At 35.5% G+C, this 19,924-nt stretch overlaps 1 protein-coding gene across 3 annotated transcripts in view; it reads left to right on the forward strand.

Moving 5' to 3' along the window:
* LOC131067153 (protein unc-13 homolog) overlaps positions 1–19,924 on the forward strand; it is a 106,531-nt gene that overhangs the window by 59,336 nt on the left and 27,271 nt on the right. For all 3 annotated transcript variants that reach the window (XM_058002092.2, XM_058002093.2, XM_058002094.2), the window contains 3 exons: positions 8,475–8,653; positions 16,258–16,324; positions 17,970–18,095. In XM_058002092.2, the coding sequence (XP_057858075.2) occupies positions 8,475–8,653; positions 16,258–16,324; positions 17,970–18,095 (372 nt within the window). The remainder of the gene's footprint in view (positions 1–8,474; positions 8,654–16,257; positions 16,325–17,969; positions 18,096–19,924) is intronic.

Genomic DNA, 19,924 nt, shown 5'->3' on the forward strand with positions numbered 1-19,924 from the left:
AACCTGATTCCAGTTTGGTCCGGATGGTATATGTGGATGGTATGTGTAGATGATGTATGCTGTTTTTGTAGTGGATATGATGCAGTAAGGCGTAGATGATCTACTGGAGTAATTTCCGGAAGATCCTCATCTTCGGAATCCTGAGTTATGGTTATTATGGTCCTGACAAAGTCGTATTTTTTGGAATCAATTATGTCAGTTGTATCTTTCATGTTTTGTCATCCGATATCCGTGGTATGTGTGGTATCTGTATTATGGAGTTTGGAGTTGTTGTGCTTGAGTTTTGTGCTTATACGTCCGGTTGACCCCTGTTCTATTCCGATAATTAAGGAACGAGCATCGGTGATTAAATTGTGTAAAGGAAGCGTGTATAGATCTTGCAGAGGCCGACCTGGTTATCATGTTTTTGATTAAGGCTTTATTGGATAATGTGTTGCTCTGAGCAAGCATATTGCTTATGCTTGGCCGACATATTATCCCGTCGTGTAAGCTTTCCAGTATATATGTGTGTATGCTCTTAGTAGAAATATGGGAGGTAGAAAAGAAGCGTGTGAGAATTGGTAGATAAAAGTGCAATGTTTGTAGTGGGAGTTGTGGACAGCGAAGCAGTTGGAGCAGATTCAGAGTGCAGACAACATTGCAGTAATCCTTTACTGGATCTGTTACAAGTGATTGGTTCGACAGAGCAGTGTTGCAGTAATCCTTCATCGGATCTGCTGCAAAGTGTTTGTGGATAGTGGTACGTGGATCTGTTGTAAGTTTTGTGAGTTGTGATTTGAGCTTAACCTGGAACTGATTTCATGCATTTGGAGATGCAACTTTCCTTAGTTCATTTATATCTGTTGCAATGAGCATTTCTACAGTGAGCCGCTTTTGTATTTTGGCAGTGAACCATCTGGCAGTGAGCCATTCATTTTGTAAACACAATATAACTAGTTATGTTATCTTAATAGTTAACACTCTCTGTGGTTTTTCCCATTTTGGGTTTTCCACGTATAAAATCCGGTGTTCCTCTTGTGGTTGTGTTTCTTGTTTTTATTATTTCATGTTGATGAACTAAATTGATAATATTGATATATCATCAAAGGTTAAGTAGTTGTGAAAATTTTAGAATCTGTGGGAATACCGATTCACCCCCCTCTCAGTATTCCAGTTTATTCAACCAATCCAACACTTCCAACATGATCCTTATGAAAATCCACGAGGGAGACCACTTTTTCCCCTTTCCAAAACATTCAAAAATTATGTTAGAATTAAAATTTTCTCAGATTTCAATTAACACAAAAAATAGAAATTTCCCAATTCCACCAATATAATACCTTCAAAAATTACAATTTCTAAAAATTGAAAGTTTCTAAAACCAAAAGATACCCTCTAGTTCCAAACATGAACACAACATCCATGGAAAATTATTATTATTATTTTTTTATATCTTCTCAATTTTTGAATTTAAAATGCTTTGGGAGCATTTGATACTCCACTAATCTTCTAGATGCCATTTGAAAGAAAAAAAATCAACAATGAAGGATAATTAGAAAAAAATAACTTACCTCAAATTTGCCAAAATTTGAAATCCTAAGAACATCACGCATGCTAGAAAGATGACATTCACAATCACATTTTCTTTCCTAATGCAATGCTTCAAATCCCATCTAATTTCACCCAAAATTGCACTCCCAATTCAATTTTGGCAAGAGGGTGGTTTTGGGAGCAATTTCTTCCAAAAGAAAAGAATGAATATCAACTCTAAGCCTTTTTTTCCTTTTTCCTATTTATTTTTCTAATTCATACCTTTCCAGATACATTTCGAACACAAATACGACATTCCTAATCAAGTCATTTGTAGTCATTAATCAAATACAATTAAATTGAATTTAAACATAAGGGCACTGTTGACGTGTTTAAAATCGCTGAACTTGCGACTTCATCTGGCCAACGTAGAATAGAATGATCTCGCCAAGTATCCTATCCTCTCTTGAGATAAGGAAATCCCTAATGCTGTTTCTTTGATCAATGGGGACGACCTCAAGGTTTTGATTGTCAGGTCTTGACTGCAGGATAACTCAGTGATCGATGTGTTTTGCTGGGAGCACAAGGGGACTTACGATTTGCAACAAGGTGGTTTGTTGTGATTCTCAGACTACGAAATAAAATCAAAAGGGATAGGTTCAGGAAGCCTAAGGACAAGGATGATAACAGTTGATGCAGCGGGTAGACAGATTTCGATAAACCAGTTCTTGTTTCGCCAGAAATACCCTCACAACTGGACAAAAACGGTGCAAGCTCCAAGGAATGAAGGATTTTCAGACTGGAGACACTCGTTTTAGGCACCCAATTCTGGCGCAGCCTAAGACGAACGCCTGTAGTTGAACTAAGCACAGTTTGGGTTCAGACTAACCATGCACGATGACCTACAATCAGCAAACCCCAATGGTATGAACCAGAAATGCATCAAATACCCCTCCACACTTCACCATTAAAATCCTTGCACTCTAAAATTAACCAGCTGAAAGAAACCATGCAAACATGATGAAAACAAGACAATAAACACCAAATCAATGTTTATATATTGATTTCAGCTGCCTATTACAACAATTTCTGCAGCATCTCTATGCTACTGCTAAGATCTAACCTACTCTACCTTCTAAAATCTAACTACAAAATTCTAACCAACTGTCTGACTTATCTAACAAAAATCTCTAACTCTTTTACAAAAGAAAGGCCTCTGCCTTTTATAGAATTTACAAAATTGAATCGAAGGCTAGGATGGACTGCATCCAAGGGTCCTGATCTGCCTTCCAGAAGCTGGCAGCTTTAACCCATGCCCATTAAATTCTCATTCATCCAACCAACCATAAATTTCAACCACCTACAACTCTTTCGGCATTAATTTGAGTCTATCCGGTAGTTGGACATAACTGTTCACAACTGACTGTTTCCCCTTTCTATCAAAATATCTTAAGTGGGGCCCACAAATGTTTTGCCAATAAAGTGTAATTCAATGCATTGCAGAAATAATAGACATGACAGAATACATCATGACAAAATATAAAGAAACTCAGATCTTCATTGATTCATAATAATGTCAGTACGATGACAATGACCATACTAACTCTGTCACCATGACCAAGGACTCGCTAATATATAAAGGTGACCGGTCAGTTACCCGGTGTCAACTGTCGACAACCGACGGGTTAACTGCCGTCATTAACTCTAATTACATTAAATGTCTTATTGCTTAATTACTCGACAACAACAAACAGTTTTACATTAAAACAGTTTTAGTTTAAAACTAAATTCCTGGAATTAAATCCAGCTGTGCACTTTTCCTGAGAATGCATACTTTGCAGTATTCAGAGTATTCTTCGGTCTTTGGTGGTGAACTTTAACTTGTCCAGGTGGCACGCTTCCCAATGCTTCATCGCTTTGATTTTGCGTTGCATCTTTTTTCTCTAGCTTCCAATGCTTGGCCTTGGTTGCGATCCTTCTTCAATTTGCTTTTTCAGGCCTTCTCCTGGTTCTCTGCGATGGCCTCCTGCGACCTGCAAACCATTAATCCCATTTTAATAAATCAATTTGAAAAATTAATTAATTTAATAAATCAAACATTAAATTTCTAAACGTTTGGCTTAGTCTCGGTGAAGCTCTTTGTGAGATGTATCTTTTTAAATGTTTTCACTTTTTCCTCTGGGAATTCAAGACTTTAGGCAAGTTGAGAGATTTGTTTTGAGGCTACTTCTTTTGAATTCGTTAGGGCTTTAGGATTAAATTGCGCGAGTTCCCATTTGGTTGACCTCTTGGCAAAATTCGACTCCTTAGCCAAATTGCGAACGCCTTTAAAATACTTTTTCCTTTTACGTGGCAAAGTTTGGGGGTTTCGGAGGGTTCTTCAAACTTTAACTTCTGCGATTTCTCTCCTGTATGGCGTCTTGGGCGTTTTACTCTCCTTCTAAACCTTCAAACTTCTGTGCGATTTTAGCTTTGGCGTTGAAAATGGGTTTATGATCTTTTGAAAACCCTCTTATATTGCGCGATATGCTAGACTTCGGGATTTCTATGCCTTTTGCAAAGTTTAAAATTTTAACACTTACACCCTTTCTGGCGAATTTCGGAGAATGAGAGGGTTTCTGAAAACTTTAAAATCACGATTTCCTTCCTCTTGAAACTTTAAACATAGTGATTTACCCTTGTGGCGCGATTTCTGCGAAATGAGGGGGGTTCTGAAAACTTTTTAGAAAAACTTTTGTGATTTTATTTCTCTTGAAACTTCGGCGAAATCGCCCTTTCTCAGCGAACTTCGGGGTTTGGATGGTCTTTTTTTTAAACTTTACAAAAATCGCGATTTTGCCTTAATCAGTGAAAATCGGGGTTTTTTAGACCTTTTGAAAACTTAGGGGATTTTAGCCAATTCACAAACTTATAAACGTTTTGCACTTTACGCCTTTATGGTGAATTTTGGGAGAATAGGATATTCTGCAAGTTTTTAAACTTTCACAACTTACCTAAACAAAATCGCGATTGGGGGGGGGGGGGTTCCGAATTTCGACGTTTTTGGAAAGTTTGAAAACCTTTTAACTTTTAACACTTTATTTCCATAGTGCGAATTTCGGTGAATGGGGGAGGTTTAGAAATTTCATGAAAAAAGAATCGCGATTTTAAAGCCATTTGCAAACTTCGGCAATTTGAGGGTGTTTGCAAAGTTCAAAATTTTCGCAGTTTAAGCCTTCCAATGTAAATTTCGAGATTTTTAGGCACTTTGAAAGGTTTAAAAACTTTTGACATTTCTGCCCCATTATGGCGAATTTCGGGATTTCACATTTAGGCGACTTTGCGAGAATTGGGGAGTTTTAAGTTCGCAATATGGCCTTAGAGGCCGAATTTGGTTTTAGCAGCACTTGTCCCTTCATATCCCCTTCCTCTTCCGCAAGGACAGAAAGGCACAAACTGGGGGTCCCTCTCCAAGATGGGGATGGGTGTGCGATTCGCACGATAGGCACACAATGTACTGAGAGTAGGGGGTGAGGGCGGTGAATCAGTATATTCAATTTTTCTTATTATCCAACAATAATTACCATAAATAACTTATTTATGCAAATATCATATCTACTATCGTATGTTACTTAATGAAACATTAAGTAAATGAACACACATTCACACAAGGAACACCAGATTTACGTGGAGAACCTAGGATGGGAAAAACCATGGTGAGAATAGCTACTTGGATCTACTACCCATATCCAGCCTGACAAATAAAAATCATTTACTATATTTTGTAGGCACCAACCTACTAGAGACACCAATCTCCTTGAAGTACTGTGAGCACCTACACACTAGAGACACCAATCTCAAATGCCTAGGTCTGAGCAGCAACTCAGAATATAGGACCTCAATCTCAACAATATGAGAGATAAGGTTAGGACCTTTGATACTGCTTACTCCTTAATTTAAACTTAAAACACTTCCTTGCTCTCTCCTCATAGGATGTTTTGATATAGGTGCACTTGAATCAGGAACTCCCCCCCTGATCCATTCTCCTGCTTGCTTGCTATGAATTTATATCCTCAAAAGTAAATTACAATTGAACTACTTCCTTACAAATGATTCTAGGACACCCATATGTATGAGATCCAATTACAATTACAAACATAGGGTGGCCACATGTACAAGTCGGCCATTCTAATAATGCAAGATTCGTAGAGTACTCTGCAAGTTTTTTAAAATTCACGAGTTTTTTTTTTGCTCTGCGAGTTTTTCAGCTAGAAACTCACAAAGAAAACTTGCTGATTTTTTCACAAAAATTCAGTGAGTCCGGTAAAAACTAGACTGCATAAAAAAAGATGCCGAGACATGTCAAAAAATTATCTAAAAATTATCTAGTTTTTGCCGAGTCCAAGTTTTTCAACAATGAGCCTCACAATTTATTTCATCAAACATGTTGTGGGCTAGGTCCCAATTAGCTTATTCACATCCCAATGCAAGAGAACACTCCACACACTTCACAAGGAAGTTTAAACAGGTCCAAAATGTTATCCTCGCGTAATCACCTGCAGATGCACATGCTTCAATTCTTCCACAGGTCTGCCATATCAATCATCCAATAGGTCTGGACCAAATGACCCACACTCAGCTCCACACAGAGGAAGTTGTCATGTGGAGCAAGCCAAGAGTCAAACTGATCATAGAGAGTAGCCATCCTTAATTTTTAATAACCCATGCTCAAATCAACAGTCACAACATTTTGAAACATAAACCAGGTTTGTTAGCATCGTAGTAACAAACTGGTGAACCAAACACTACCTTCTGCTACTCCAAGATTTCAGAAATTCTGGATACTAACAATGTTGTGTAGGCATACTCACCATTAAAACTGCAGGTCATTATGCTTACTCATTAGAAAATTTAAATCTTTTGCAGATTACCAAGACAAGCTCACTGTGTGGGTAACAATATCAAACATTCTGGAACAAACTTTCAGACTACTACCGTCAATTCATTTTTCAATTAATTTCATAGTCATATCAATCAATGGGACTGCATAAGTTTAGGTACTACTCAAAATGCTCTGTAATGGCATGTCATTACCATAACTCTTCACTCTTCCAAATACAACAAGCTCAGTCAGTATGAGCTACTTAATTAGAGACAACTTGTGCCTGATACTGACATCAATGACAACTTTTGTTCAACAAAACCTGCATTCCCAACCCACTGAATTTTTCTAAAGTAAAATATAAATTTATTTCGATTTCATTTAATTGCATTTCACCCTAATTTTCACCCATGTCACATAAGACATTTAACCATATCCATAATTAATGTCTAACATTTAAATTTATGATTAATTCCATAAAGCATACTTCTTCATTTATTTTACAGAAAACATAGAACTTCATAGAAACATTAAAGTAGACATTTACGGGTATTCACAACATAAACAAACTCTGAAATCATCACCAATTTGGTTTCAGGTAAACCGTTAATATAAGGTCAAACATGACACACACCATACTTGATATGAGTACAATTGAGGGACACCATAGGGTGAGCCAGTTTGACATCTCCGAAATAACCACCGTTGGGGAAAAACTCAAACATCATTAAACTGAAGCATCAAATACAACATGCATCTAAACTTGCAAAACACCAAGTGGCTGACATGTCGAGGAACCACATCTTGAGCATGTGATGATCCAACACACTAGAAAGAGAAAAAATATAAGTAATAAAGGAAATGGTGAAGCTGAACTGCTGTTGGCCATTCACAACAAGAAGTACAAGCACAAAGACGACCTATCTATCCCTTGACACATTGTCAAGATCCACACCTCAAGGCTGCAAACAAGAGGGGCACTACAATTGTTAGGTGACCAAGTCTCATGCATGGACTTGAAACATTTTGTCAGAACTCATATGATATTGGGAGCCAATCCCTTCTAGTTTTTTAAGGTTTTACTTAACCACTTAGACTAAGGAATGCTTATGATTAACTTGGACTAAGGAGATGTTAATTGTGTGGAAGTCAATATGAACCAAATAATAGCAGAAGTGATACAAAAATTAATCTTGGCTAGCAAGACGTTGTACCTAGGCTGGTCAAGCCATCCATCAATTGTGATGATAATGCACATTCCTTGAGTCACCACACATTGTGAATGAGTACCGTCTACCATTGTCTTGAGTAACGTTCTCTAGCATATTGGATGAATGTTTAAGTGCAATATACTATAATTATTAGAAAGAAAATCACTACAATATGCAAAGTAGAACACTAAAATTTATTAAGTATTCCATTTCAACGAAGAATGTGATCAGTCTCTTGTGTTGATGAATGATTTGAAAACTATACAGGCTAAAAAAAGCTTAAATGTGGATAAAAAGTTATTAAAGAACGTATGCAAGTGTTTTAGCTGGCTTGACTTGAAGGTCTGAATTGTCTGATAATAATTTGGGCATCTTATCTGTGAGACGCTCTCAAGAATTAATCACTTTTCTACTTGGTTAATAATAATTTGTGAATGAACATCTGAGTTTTTCTTCATTCGACTATTGGCTTCTGTTTTACTTTTGAGTCAATTTACAAATTAGGATGCCTAGTTTTAAGTCAGTTAGATGATTAAATGGATTAAGCAAACAATGCACCAATTTTTAGTAAACAGAAGTACATTTTTAACTGAAAAACAACGAGGAAAATGGTTTTATTTTTGGAATTGGATATTGCTTCCTGCTTTTGGATTTACATTAGTAATGAGGTCTGAGCAAAGAGATAAAAAGAAATTCTATTAAGTGCATACGTCTTTGCCAAGCTTTAGTTCTCTTTGATATTTTAAACTTTTGATAATTATATTCTACACCTTATATTTTCTTCTTCTGTTCTTCCTCATTAATCATCTTTGCTAGTTTATGGAGAGTCCTTGGGTTATTATCGGTTGCTATGGGATCAATGTGACACTCATTTAACATTTAATTGAATGCAGTTGATAAAGGTGATCTTCTACCACCCACTCCAATTTTAACACGACACAAAAAGGATTCTGCAGTCAATGCTTTTACCAAGAAGAAAGTAAGCGATACCAGAGAACGGGATGAAGGGCGTGTTAGTGAAATTACTGACTTGTCAACATCTAAGCTCTGTGTTCGTCTAAATTCTTTGAATGTGAGTTTAGTCTTATCTATTAAAAATTTACTTGCAATGTGTGATGAAATGTATTTTCAAGTATTGCATTCCTAAAATTATTTGAGATTCATTTTCCATGTCAACATGTTTGTCTTTTAGATTTTATATGGCCAGTAATCTGCAATTTTGCTATTGGATAACTATGAAATTGTGTACTCTGTGCTTGTATATGTGCATGGGTGCACATTCACTGAATTAATTTTAGGACATCTAAAAAGTTAAAAGTGTGCCATTGGTCATATCGAACCACCTTTTTCTTGGCTTGTTGAGAAAAAAAGAACAAAAATTCTTGTCAATGGTCCAAGCCATTTATGATACATTCCATTTGGAGTACTTTATAATTTTTGCAAATGTACAGATTGTTTTTAAAGTACTAGACAATGTATGGTTCCTAAATTTTGTTTTTTAGTCTGTCATATAGAGGTTATCATACTTCCTTTGCAATATCCTTGTTCCTTTAGGGCATAATTTCCGTGGTGCAAAAATATGAAGTGCATCATTAATGAATACCTATGTTCCATGGGGATTCGTCTCCTGTGCTCGTATCCCTGTTCCCATACTGGGGATGGTTGGGGGATGCAGCGATGGCTTTTAGCAGTACCATCTCCGTCCCCAAACTGAGCAGAGTTTCAGAAACGTCCCTGGGACACCTTTGGGAGTGATCCAGCCGTCTTGGCCGTCCTCTATGCCCCAAGCCATATTTTGTAATTTGGAAAAAGGCTGGCTGGGCCCACATTAAACAATACCAAAACCTAATCTAAGCATAAAATAACCAAAAAGAAGAAAAAGACACTAATTTTCAGATTTGCAAAGGAAAAGAGCACCAAGAGAAGGAGCAGTGACTCAGACTTGAGTTCTGATTTTGATTTAGACTCTTAAACCTACCATGTGCTGATTATGGTCAGCCATATATTTTCTTAGCTCTATGCAGCTGATTATGGACTTCTATGTTTATTGTTTACAGTTTATGTCATGTCATAGTTGATACTTGGAGCATTTGGGCATTTTTGTTATAATTCTAATATAATATGTATGCACATTGACAATGAAAGCATTTGAATTTTGGTAATTTGTTTGTTGATCCTCATGTGGAATCTCAATGGTATGTATTAATCTTCTACAATGTCTATGATGAATGTTATCAATGTTCTGATATGCATATTTGAAATTTCTGGGTATTTTTTAAAATTCCCCTGATTTTTTAACAGCCATTCCCTGCCATCCCCCATAAAATGGCTCAAAAGTACCCCCACACTGGAAACATGTCCCACTGCCCCCTGCAGTCCCTGTCTCAAAAACTCGGTGGGACATAGATGAATACTAAGCATTTTTGGGATATAGGATGGGCATTTGTAAACAGAAGGTGACAGGGATGCAGGGGTTACACCACTGAGATTCCTCCTATAATTAGGCAATATATGAATAACCCAAGACCAGTGTAGAAATAAACCAATTAGGGGTATCTCAGTATTGATGGAGAATTTTAGATCATATTACTGCCTATAGTATCCTCAGGTCAATGTGATTACCTGCTGATGATTTGTGATGTGTATCTCCTGCTTGAGATATTCTCCAGCAGCAGAGGTTGAACTCTTAGGCTAATAAACATATGGTTCCTGCTGAGTCCAAGCCTTGTCATCATAAAATCAAAATTGAATTTGAGCTAATCATTGCCTTTGAGTGTACAGTACATACAAGCAGATATAAAGTTTATTTGATACAAATTCTGTATAAATTATATGACATAATAATTCTGGGAGTTAAATTATCATCTCAAATTTCATCTTGTCCTTTAACATCTATAAATGTAAAAACAAGAGCTATCCATTGCCTTTGAGTGTACAGTACACACAAGCAGATATAAAGTTATATTTGATACAAATTCTGTATAAATGATATGACATAATAATTCTAGGAGTTAAATTATCATCTCAAATTTCATCTTGTCATTTAACATCTATAAATCTCAAAAATAAAACAAAGGAGCGATATGTTACAATCTGGCCATCAGGGAGGTCAGAGAAAGCATGTTATCAATAATTTGAAATTTCAGAAGTATTTTAAAGCATCTAGAAAAGAGCCATTATCAAAAGCATCAAAATGTACACTCAGGTGGGCCATAAGCCCCACCATCAAAATTTAGTAAATTCTGAAATTATGATCTCACAATCAAAATTTACCAATAATTTTAAAAATGATATTAAAATATAAAACTACTATGAAAAATCAACACTAACAGACTGGAGAAAAAAGACGAAAGCAAGAGCCTTCCATCTTTGTAATCAAGTTCTTCAATGCTTCCTTGCTGTCATTAAGCACCATATATCTGCATCTAATCATGAGCAACCCCATCATTCATAGAAACTCAATTCAATCTGGCAGCCACAATAACATTACCTTGGCTTTCTGTAGGTCAAAACATTATTAGCAGGGAAGCATGCCAATTGCAAAAGCCATGAAGAGCAAAATTTAAGGGCCTTTCTCATAAAATTTGCAGGACTCTGTTAAAATCATCTTAAAAGCATTAAATTCAACAGGAATTTGTTCCATAGCCTGGGGTTTTATAACCCCAATGTTCTCCTTTAGGAATAACAAGCCTCCTGAATCTGCTTTCTCCTGCTCAAGGGAAACCACTTCATTTTCTTACAGTCCATCTTTGTTTCATAGAGGTATCTGGGAATATTCTTAAGGGAATTCACTTCCTCAAGAGATTTTTGCTTATCTGGCATGGCTAGACAGAGAGGCTGTTATCCTCTGATGAGTTCTCACCTTAATCACCTCATTGCTGGAAAGGCAAGTCAACTTTGCAAATTTTAGAGAAGTTATACTAGCAGAAATAAAGCAAGGGGAGTGGAAAAGGTGTTTTTCTCACCTCTTGCAGGTATCCCAACAAAAGTCACCTAAGCTGGAGAGAAGCTCTAAATTTTATGCAGCTTTTCCCAAAGCACTTTGCTTATGTCTTCTTTATTATTGAACACTAAGTCGCCAAATCGAGTATGGGTATGGGCATGTGGTATGTCAAATTTTCATGGCTGCTAGGTACATCTGTACAAAAAACATATAATAATCATAAATATATACATTAAAAATTAAAATTAAATCTATAAATAAAAAATAAGTATATTAACATTTAATACTGACGTATAACTTATATAAGTTTTTTAATGTATAATTTTTTAATTTAAATTTTTATTAATTTATAATTGTTTTATATAATTATTAATTTATAATAAAAATTATATAATTATCAATATGTAATTTAATAAAAAATATACATTGTCTGAGGGGTTGAGCTTAATTGGTTAAAGCATTGAGTTCTCAATGTGGAGACAGCTAATATGGAATGCTAAGTTATGATTCTTGGTCTTGCATACTTGGCTTCTAATGTGCAAGTGGTTTCTAAATAAGTGAATTTCTATGTTGTGACTCTTGGTCTTCCGTAGGTGTTTTCTATCGTGGTTTGTCAAAAGAAGCTGACATCAGTCTATTGGCTGTGTTTGCAAGAGCTTGTATTGGTCTCATTGTGATGCTCATATGAGCAAAATATTTGTAAACGATTAGCAATATAAAAAAATAATACTTTATATTAAGAGATGAATGTCCTTATCAGTCGAGTCCCCATTACACAGACCCATTGGTTGAATGACCCAAATGGGCAGATATGTCATAACTAGGCCTTCTCATCGCTTATTTTCTCATCCCCATCCTCAGGTCAAAAAGAACAAGTCTAAATGTTTGAGGTATCAAAGGAAAAAAATTATTGCTGTGCGGACTCGATCCATCCTTATTGCTGTGCGGACTCGATCCATCCTACTTGCACATTCTTTGGTGGAGATCCCGACCGTTCCTTCATTTCTGTCATCTAACTTGACTTCATTTCGAGGTCAAAAAACAAAACTATTTGATTGTGTGCAGATTCCCTGTCTATTCCATGCCAATTTTGATTCCGATTTTGGGACCTTTTGTACCCAAAATCAACCTAGTTTTCTGGTGATTTGGTAACTTAGGTTGATTACATCTATCTATTCTAGTTCCCATAGAATCCCTTCCAGAGGTTTTGTTAGGAGAGTTTGGTGAGCTTCAAGATTCTTTGTATATTGCTGTTCTATTTAGAATTTTTGCCTTGATATAAAATTTTTTAGTACCATTGGGGGTCTTGTTATCAGCTAGGTACTCCTGCTCTGTGCCATGCAAATCAAACTTACGATATTCCTTGGTGAGGAGTTTGGTGTGCTGTTCTTAGTTTTTGAAGGGACATGAGTCAATCAATAGACTACAATACAAGAAATTATGTTAATGATTGCACTTGCTTTTGAAACTACAAAACAAAGGATCAATTATGAAAAAATAAAACAATAAAGTGGCCATAATAGGCATAGAAAAGGGGCTTTTGAGCAAAGGGAGAGTTACCTTACCTCTCATGTGGGTGACCGGGCAAGATTAGACATGACTGCTTAGGGAGCCTGAATAAAAATTTCCATCTTTGGGATTCTCAACAATTTTTAAAATCATTTTGAGAAAAAGTTCTCCTAAAAGCATTGCAATGATGGTGGTGATGATCGGGAAGAACACATTGAAAAAGGATATCTTAAAAATACTCTATGTCAGCCCCTGGTTTAAGCAACTCCATCCTTCAAAATAAAACCCTTGCCATCGTAGGTGTGCCCCTGGCCCAAAAGGTCCTTGGTCTCAATGTGACCCATCAACAAGTTCCAGACATTAGTGGATATAAAGAACTATGGCAAACGCATGATTATATTTGTCAGTGCTTTCCTCATACTCAAAGCTTCCTTGGCTATATGATTTGAAACTCTGTTATGCTCCTGTTGGGTATGAGTTACTTCAAAGCATGAGAATGTTTGGCAAAGATATCAGATCTCTCTTACAAGAACCTTTTTACCAGTTAGATGTCTGGCATGTGAATCAGTATAACGACAAACTTTTACTTTTCAATTCAATATTATTAATATATTCATTGCATATTAACATTAACATGAATCGAACTATTATGCATCACAAGCTGAACATGAGATATATATGTGGAAACCATTACGGGAGAAAACCACGGTAAAATAGCTTCCTTATATATAGAAAACTTCTTTTACAAATTCGTAGTTATCAACGCACTAGAGGCACCAACCCCTCATTCTAATTTCCACCTTTTAACGGATAATGGATGATCCTATTATTCTCAACTTGTTTTTTAAGTCTGCTATGAAATACGTATAAAACTTCCAAAAAATTCTCTTCACTCTTTTTTTATAGTGAAATCACCTTCAAATCTGATATAAATCTGACCACAGTTCCGCCACAAAATCTTCTATGAAGTCCTTATATCACCTTCCAATCTGCCAATAATTTGTTCACAAATTAGTCACAAGAATTACACAAATCCTTCACTATATGCTCCATTAACTCCTTTTATATATTCTTGATTTGTGTGTTGATCTCTCTTCTATACCATCCTGACTAGTTGTATGCTCCTTATTTATTTGCCTTTTTTAACACAACACACCTACTCCAAAAATAATTTAGATTTGCCTTATCTATCTTCCATATGCATTGAACGTATGTATCTTTTGAACTTAGACATCTCTCAAGAGACATCACGATTTATTAAATGGTCACATCACTTATTTAAAAATAATTTTACCTTTGTTTTGCTAATCGTACCTTTTGGATATGGTCTTTACTTTTTAAATGAAAAAACAACCAAATCGCATTACCTTTGTAATATCTCCTTTTCAATATTTGTTCATATTTTATTACAAATCTGCATCTTAATAAAATATCGCACCCTTTCATTACTGCCTTTATTCAAATCATGATTCATATAGAATCGCACCTTTGTTAATTACACTTATAATCACGCCTTTTTAATTTTAATTGTTGTGTGGCTGAACATAAAACAAATCACATCTTAAACACCATGTCTCGTCGTTCTAATAGAGTCGTGCTGTCTTTTATGAATTCATTGTAATTGCTAGTCCTTTACAATTCATTTTTTGCTCAGATTTCTGTTTTAGCTGATTAATCTTCTAATCGCTGCTTTTGTTATTTCAACATAGATACATCTTTTATGTAACCGATGGCTGAAGAAAGTTCATCTGCCACCTTTTCTTGATTGCTGTATTGTTTTGATGTCTCTGTCACAAAGCAGATCAATAAAAAGGATAGAGATTGTTTCCCTTAGTCTTTCCTTAATCGCTTCATTCTGTATACAAGGATTGTTGCTTCCTTCATTCAATACATCTCGCTTGCATTTCAACATGTAATCATAGTCTTTCAAATAATTACTGCATTCTCTAATGAAATTGCTTCCTTCACTAATGCAACCATTACCTTAATAAAATCGCTGTAATCGTTTTGTAATATATTAATCGTTTCTTCCTGAGTTCTGTCTATTAAACTTTTTCCTTTATTGAGTGACATTATCTTTTTAGTCATCAATGCCATAATAGCTGTTGTCCATTTTAAGGAGGTTGCTGTCTTGTTCCTCAAACTGTGCTTTAAACAGATTTCCACGTTTTCATATCACATTGTTTGTTACAACAAATCACCACGTTCTTCATGCAAGGATTGCTGCACCTATAGTCACTGCAAACTTCTCATTCATTCCCTTTGAGACTAATTTACAATCTCTAAGCTTTTGCCCTCCCTTGTGAAATGTAATCACTGCATTATAGTCATTGTAGATTCTTGAATAAATTCGTTGCTCTTATATGATCACAATCACTGCCTTATGTCATTTGTTATCCACATAACATAGTTGCATCTCCTTTCATTCTCAACACTGTCTTTCTAGGTAAATGCCAAAAATAATTGCTGCCATCTTTCAAGGAATTGCTATATCATTGTATGATAGGCTTTTCTCCAACGTCTTTCTTATCATATCACCAACTTTGTTAATATATTCATTGCTGACTTTAACCGCTGTCTTGAATGCTTGCTCGTGGGTGGTCGACTATAAGCATATATTGCGGTCCATAAGCATATAGTTATAATCTTCATTAGTCATAGAGTCATCTTAATGAGACTCTTAATTGTTTTCTTCTTCATATGTCTTGATAACTGATTTTCTCTCTCTTTGTATCATCTTCACTCTGCTTGCCATTCATTAGATCATTGTAGCATTAATTTCCCTTTTACATCAATGACAGTTATGTCTTCTGACTTTTGACATCAATGACAACTATTCCAACACATTTTCTCTGGAATCAGCTTGACTCAGTTGGAATTTTACATTTAGATGGAGAAGATGAATGTTTTAAACAATTCTGTGAGGCAAATTCTGGATAGTAAATAATCGTTCAACAAAGTTGAATGAGGCTATGCTGGAAGGCTGGTTCTCAAGTAGTAATCCACAGACCTTGATCTGTTTATGCTTAAAAAATACCATTTGCAATTTCTTTTATCGAAAATTATCATAGTCAAAACCTTCTATTAGCGTCTTTTCAGTGATAAAATTGATACAAATTCCTGTGTAAGGACTAAGGTTCTGAAAGTTTGAGCATATTGTTCTTTTTAAGTTATCTAAATTACTTAAGGACAAAGGACTAACTTCTGTAGTTTCCTGCCTGCAGTATATGCTGAAACAACTGGATTTACTTGAAGACAATATTAAAGATCGTTGGGTTCAGGCAAGGCCAAGTAAGATTTATGCTTAAGTGCATGTGTTTTTAACTCTAACAAAATTATAGGTCTAGTTGCGTCCTTTTAAAGAACTTTCATCCTGCAGTGGGATTCCATAATTATTTAACTTTCAGAAAAGGAAATTGTATTTTATTTACAGGGAAATTTGTTCTAAGATATGCCTTGTATAGAAAAGTAGTTTCCGGATTTCAATCAGGCAAACATGCAACTATATCAACATTACTGCATCCAGATTTGCAAGATTACCTATCAGGCAATCAAAAAATTCTATGTTTATTAATCCATAAATATACGTTAAGCCAAATATATGTTTTTAAATTTTAGCTCGTAGCTTACTTTATAAATACCTTGTGGCTGACCAGGGTTCAAAATTTTCACTCAGCTTGCTAACCTGTCATTCTTACAATTATATATAATGCACTTACAGTGTTGTATTGCCATCCATAATTTAAGCTATGCTAAGGTAAAAACTAAAATAAAAGCATTTCTTCATCCACCAGTCATCCATTGTGTAATTTCTGCTGTAATTGCCAACAGCATTACAGTTGATAAAATCTGTTAAAGAAACAATAGTAAGGTAGATTAATTAAGCCCATCTACAAAACCTTAAACATAAACCATGAAAACTCAGAATAAATTGTAACAGTATGGATGGCTACTTCAGATAGAGTAGTGATACAACTCCATGCCCTGCACCATAATCCAGAAATAACCTAGCAAAAACATGGAAAGAGGGAAATAATATTTCAAGGCTGTAGCCACAGAAATCCATAAGCATGAGGTTTTTCTTAGCAGCATTGCCAAGTTCATAGGATCAAATGACCAAATAGATGACCCACAGAATTTTATAAGAAGTCTACCTAATGACCACTCCAAATTGTTTCCTTTTAATCTCAAGTAGATCCAGCTTTTTTCAAAGAGCTTCTTAGTTGAGGTCATGTTGTTAATTTGATTTCCATGATTACCAGCACAGTGTTTCACTGTAGTTGTTAGGAGCTCCACCATTGCCTTCTTGCTTGAGTTCACTGTTCTCTTGTGGTAATCTTTGAAACTTATTAGCCATGTCTCTTGAGAATAGGACCCACACTTTTTTCAATTACAACATTTCTTATGGACTAACACCATCCCCAGGGGTTTAATTGAGAACTTAAACCTATTATCACAACAATTTTTGCTTCCTGCAGAGTTGTCTCAAAATTTTTATTAATGGCAACTCTGAAGGTTTCTCTAATGCTTTTCAAGATCCAAGGTAGAATGCCAATTTTCCAAATCCTTGGAAAGCCCTTCTACATTTCTCAAAGCAGATTTCTTACCAAATAAAGGCAGGGGTGGGATCCCAAATCATTTACAGGTGGTAAGAAAATGGGTGGATGCTATTCCAGGGAAAACCAAAACTTATGGCATTTCACAGAAACGCATTTACTTTTGACTGTCCTTTGGATTTTAAAATTTGTTAGCATGGGAGCCTTTTAGTTTGTACTTTTCAGAACTTATCCTACTATTATGATATTGAGATGGAGCATTAGAACTTTAGACATTAGCATAGAACTAACTGGAATTTAATTTGTTGGCTACAATAGTATGAAATTTGGTGTTCATTAGTTCATGTTTTGAAAATTTGATTTCTTTGATTTTTCATCAGGGCGAAGGTCAATTGATGATGATATCAGGTGCTCTTCTGACAAGCTGATGGATGGATTCTCCTCTATGTTTGATGAAACAAGAAAGGTTGTTGATGCAGCTACAAGAAAAATTTGTGATTTTACAGGTATATGACATTGTCCATATGTTTTTGGTATTTATTATGCTGTTGGTCATTCAAAGTTCAAACAATATAAAACAATGTGCAAAAAAAGATACTGGTGTGTTCACCCTATGCTAGAAACAGTAGTTGTTTATTGTTTCCCTAATTAATTTCGAACACAGAAACTAGGCCTTATATATACTGACGATCGTCACAAACATTAACTTGGACAATTATTGCCGTTATGTTGACCTAATTTACTGAGAAGTCCTTAGGGGTTCAACAAGACACATGCTGTGATATTTAAACCAAGTAGGAAATTGATTCAATCAACATGGAAGACGCCAAGATGGAAATTAACTGGCATATTGGTCCCCAGGACAGCTTTACACTCACATATACGAAGGATTTATTTTTCAAAAATGATCCCTGAGATCCTCTCTTGAAATTATACTGTGTATTTACCTTAAATATGTGTAAAGCCATTCTAAGCATTTAATGGTATAATTGAACAGCAATATTTATTAATGTATTTGCAACATTTCAGCAAGCACGTAGAAACATATGTCAGATATTGACTGGATACAACTTGATGATAAAGAGTATAAAAACACTAGTAAATAGGTTACAAAGGTTATCATCTAGAGCAACATTGTTTTGAAATATAATTCTACATGATTAAGTGTTTGCTTCAATTAACTTAGTTGTCAACAATAATAGTAACAACCCAGCCTAATGAATGCAACCTGTTGATGTGTTTTTCATGCACATGCGAACACATAATAAAATACCTAAAAGTATCTTATCCTCTCTTGAACAAAGTTTCTCAAATGCTGAAGATTAGCTTAAGGATCATTTGAGATAACTCCAAGGTTCTGGTATGTCGGGTCACGACGTGTGTATAAGCTCGTTGGTTTGATGTGATTTTGTTGGAATCACAAAGGGGCTTACGTTGAATTGTTGAATGCTTGAATCACTAGAACTCGATCATCCGATGCTGCAATCTTGTGATGCTTTTGTCTAAACTAGCTTGAGTTGAAAAAAGAGGGCAAATGTAAGAAAATGGGTGAATGATTAGATGGAATCCTACTGGGCAAGGTCTCACCATCAACTCGAACAATTTGACACAAGCTCAGTGCAATCTTCTAAGGGATAATTCAATGGTCTTCAAATCATTACCATTAAACATTGAACACCATTCAAGTTAATGCATAAACAATGGACACATAACAATTTGAAGTTAAGCTCATATCGTTCTAGTTGACCACGCAAGGCGCACTTACAATCAGCAAGAGGCTAGTGGTATGTGGATTAAACGGATTCCACATAAATGCATTCAACAATTTCCTCCATCCAATCTTATCATCATGAAAATAAATTGAGAAGTAAAGACTATGCAAGCTGTTGAAGCAACAAATCAAATTCACCTTAACTTCAATGAAATCAATTGTTCTTTACAACAAGGTTTGGCAACGATCTTTGCCTTCTCCTAATCTAACTTCTACTCTAATTGCTATTCACTATTCTATTCTTCAAAAACTATCTATTAACCTTTACAAATGAAGAGCTTGAGCCTTTTATAATGCTCTCAATACAATTCAATGGCTCAGATCAATTTGAGATCAATGGTCGAGATTTTACAATGAAACCCTATTTAGGGTTTTTTTACAACAAACTCTATTCTGGCCAATGAAATAATTACAACATTTAGACATGTCATCTCTGAAATATTCGACCAATAGATAATAGGGGTAGGTGCCTCGAAGTTTGTGCCACCATGGACGAGCTTGGTTCATTGAATTTGGACGTGCTGATGTGGAACTTCTTTGATTGGTGGAGATAGTGATTGGGAT

The sequence above is a fragment of the Cryptomeria japonica genome, chromosome 11 (genome assembly GCF_030272615.1).
Source record: "Cryptomeria japonica chromosome 11, Sugi_1.0, whole genome shotgun sequence".
Classification (NCBI taxonomy): Eukaryota; Viridiplantae; Streptophyta; class Pinopsida; order Cupressales; family Cupressaceae; genus Cryptomeria; species Cryptomeria japonica.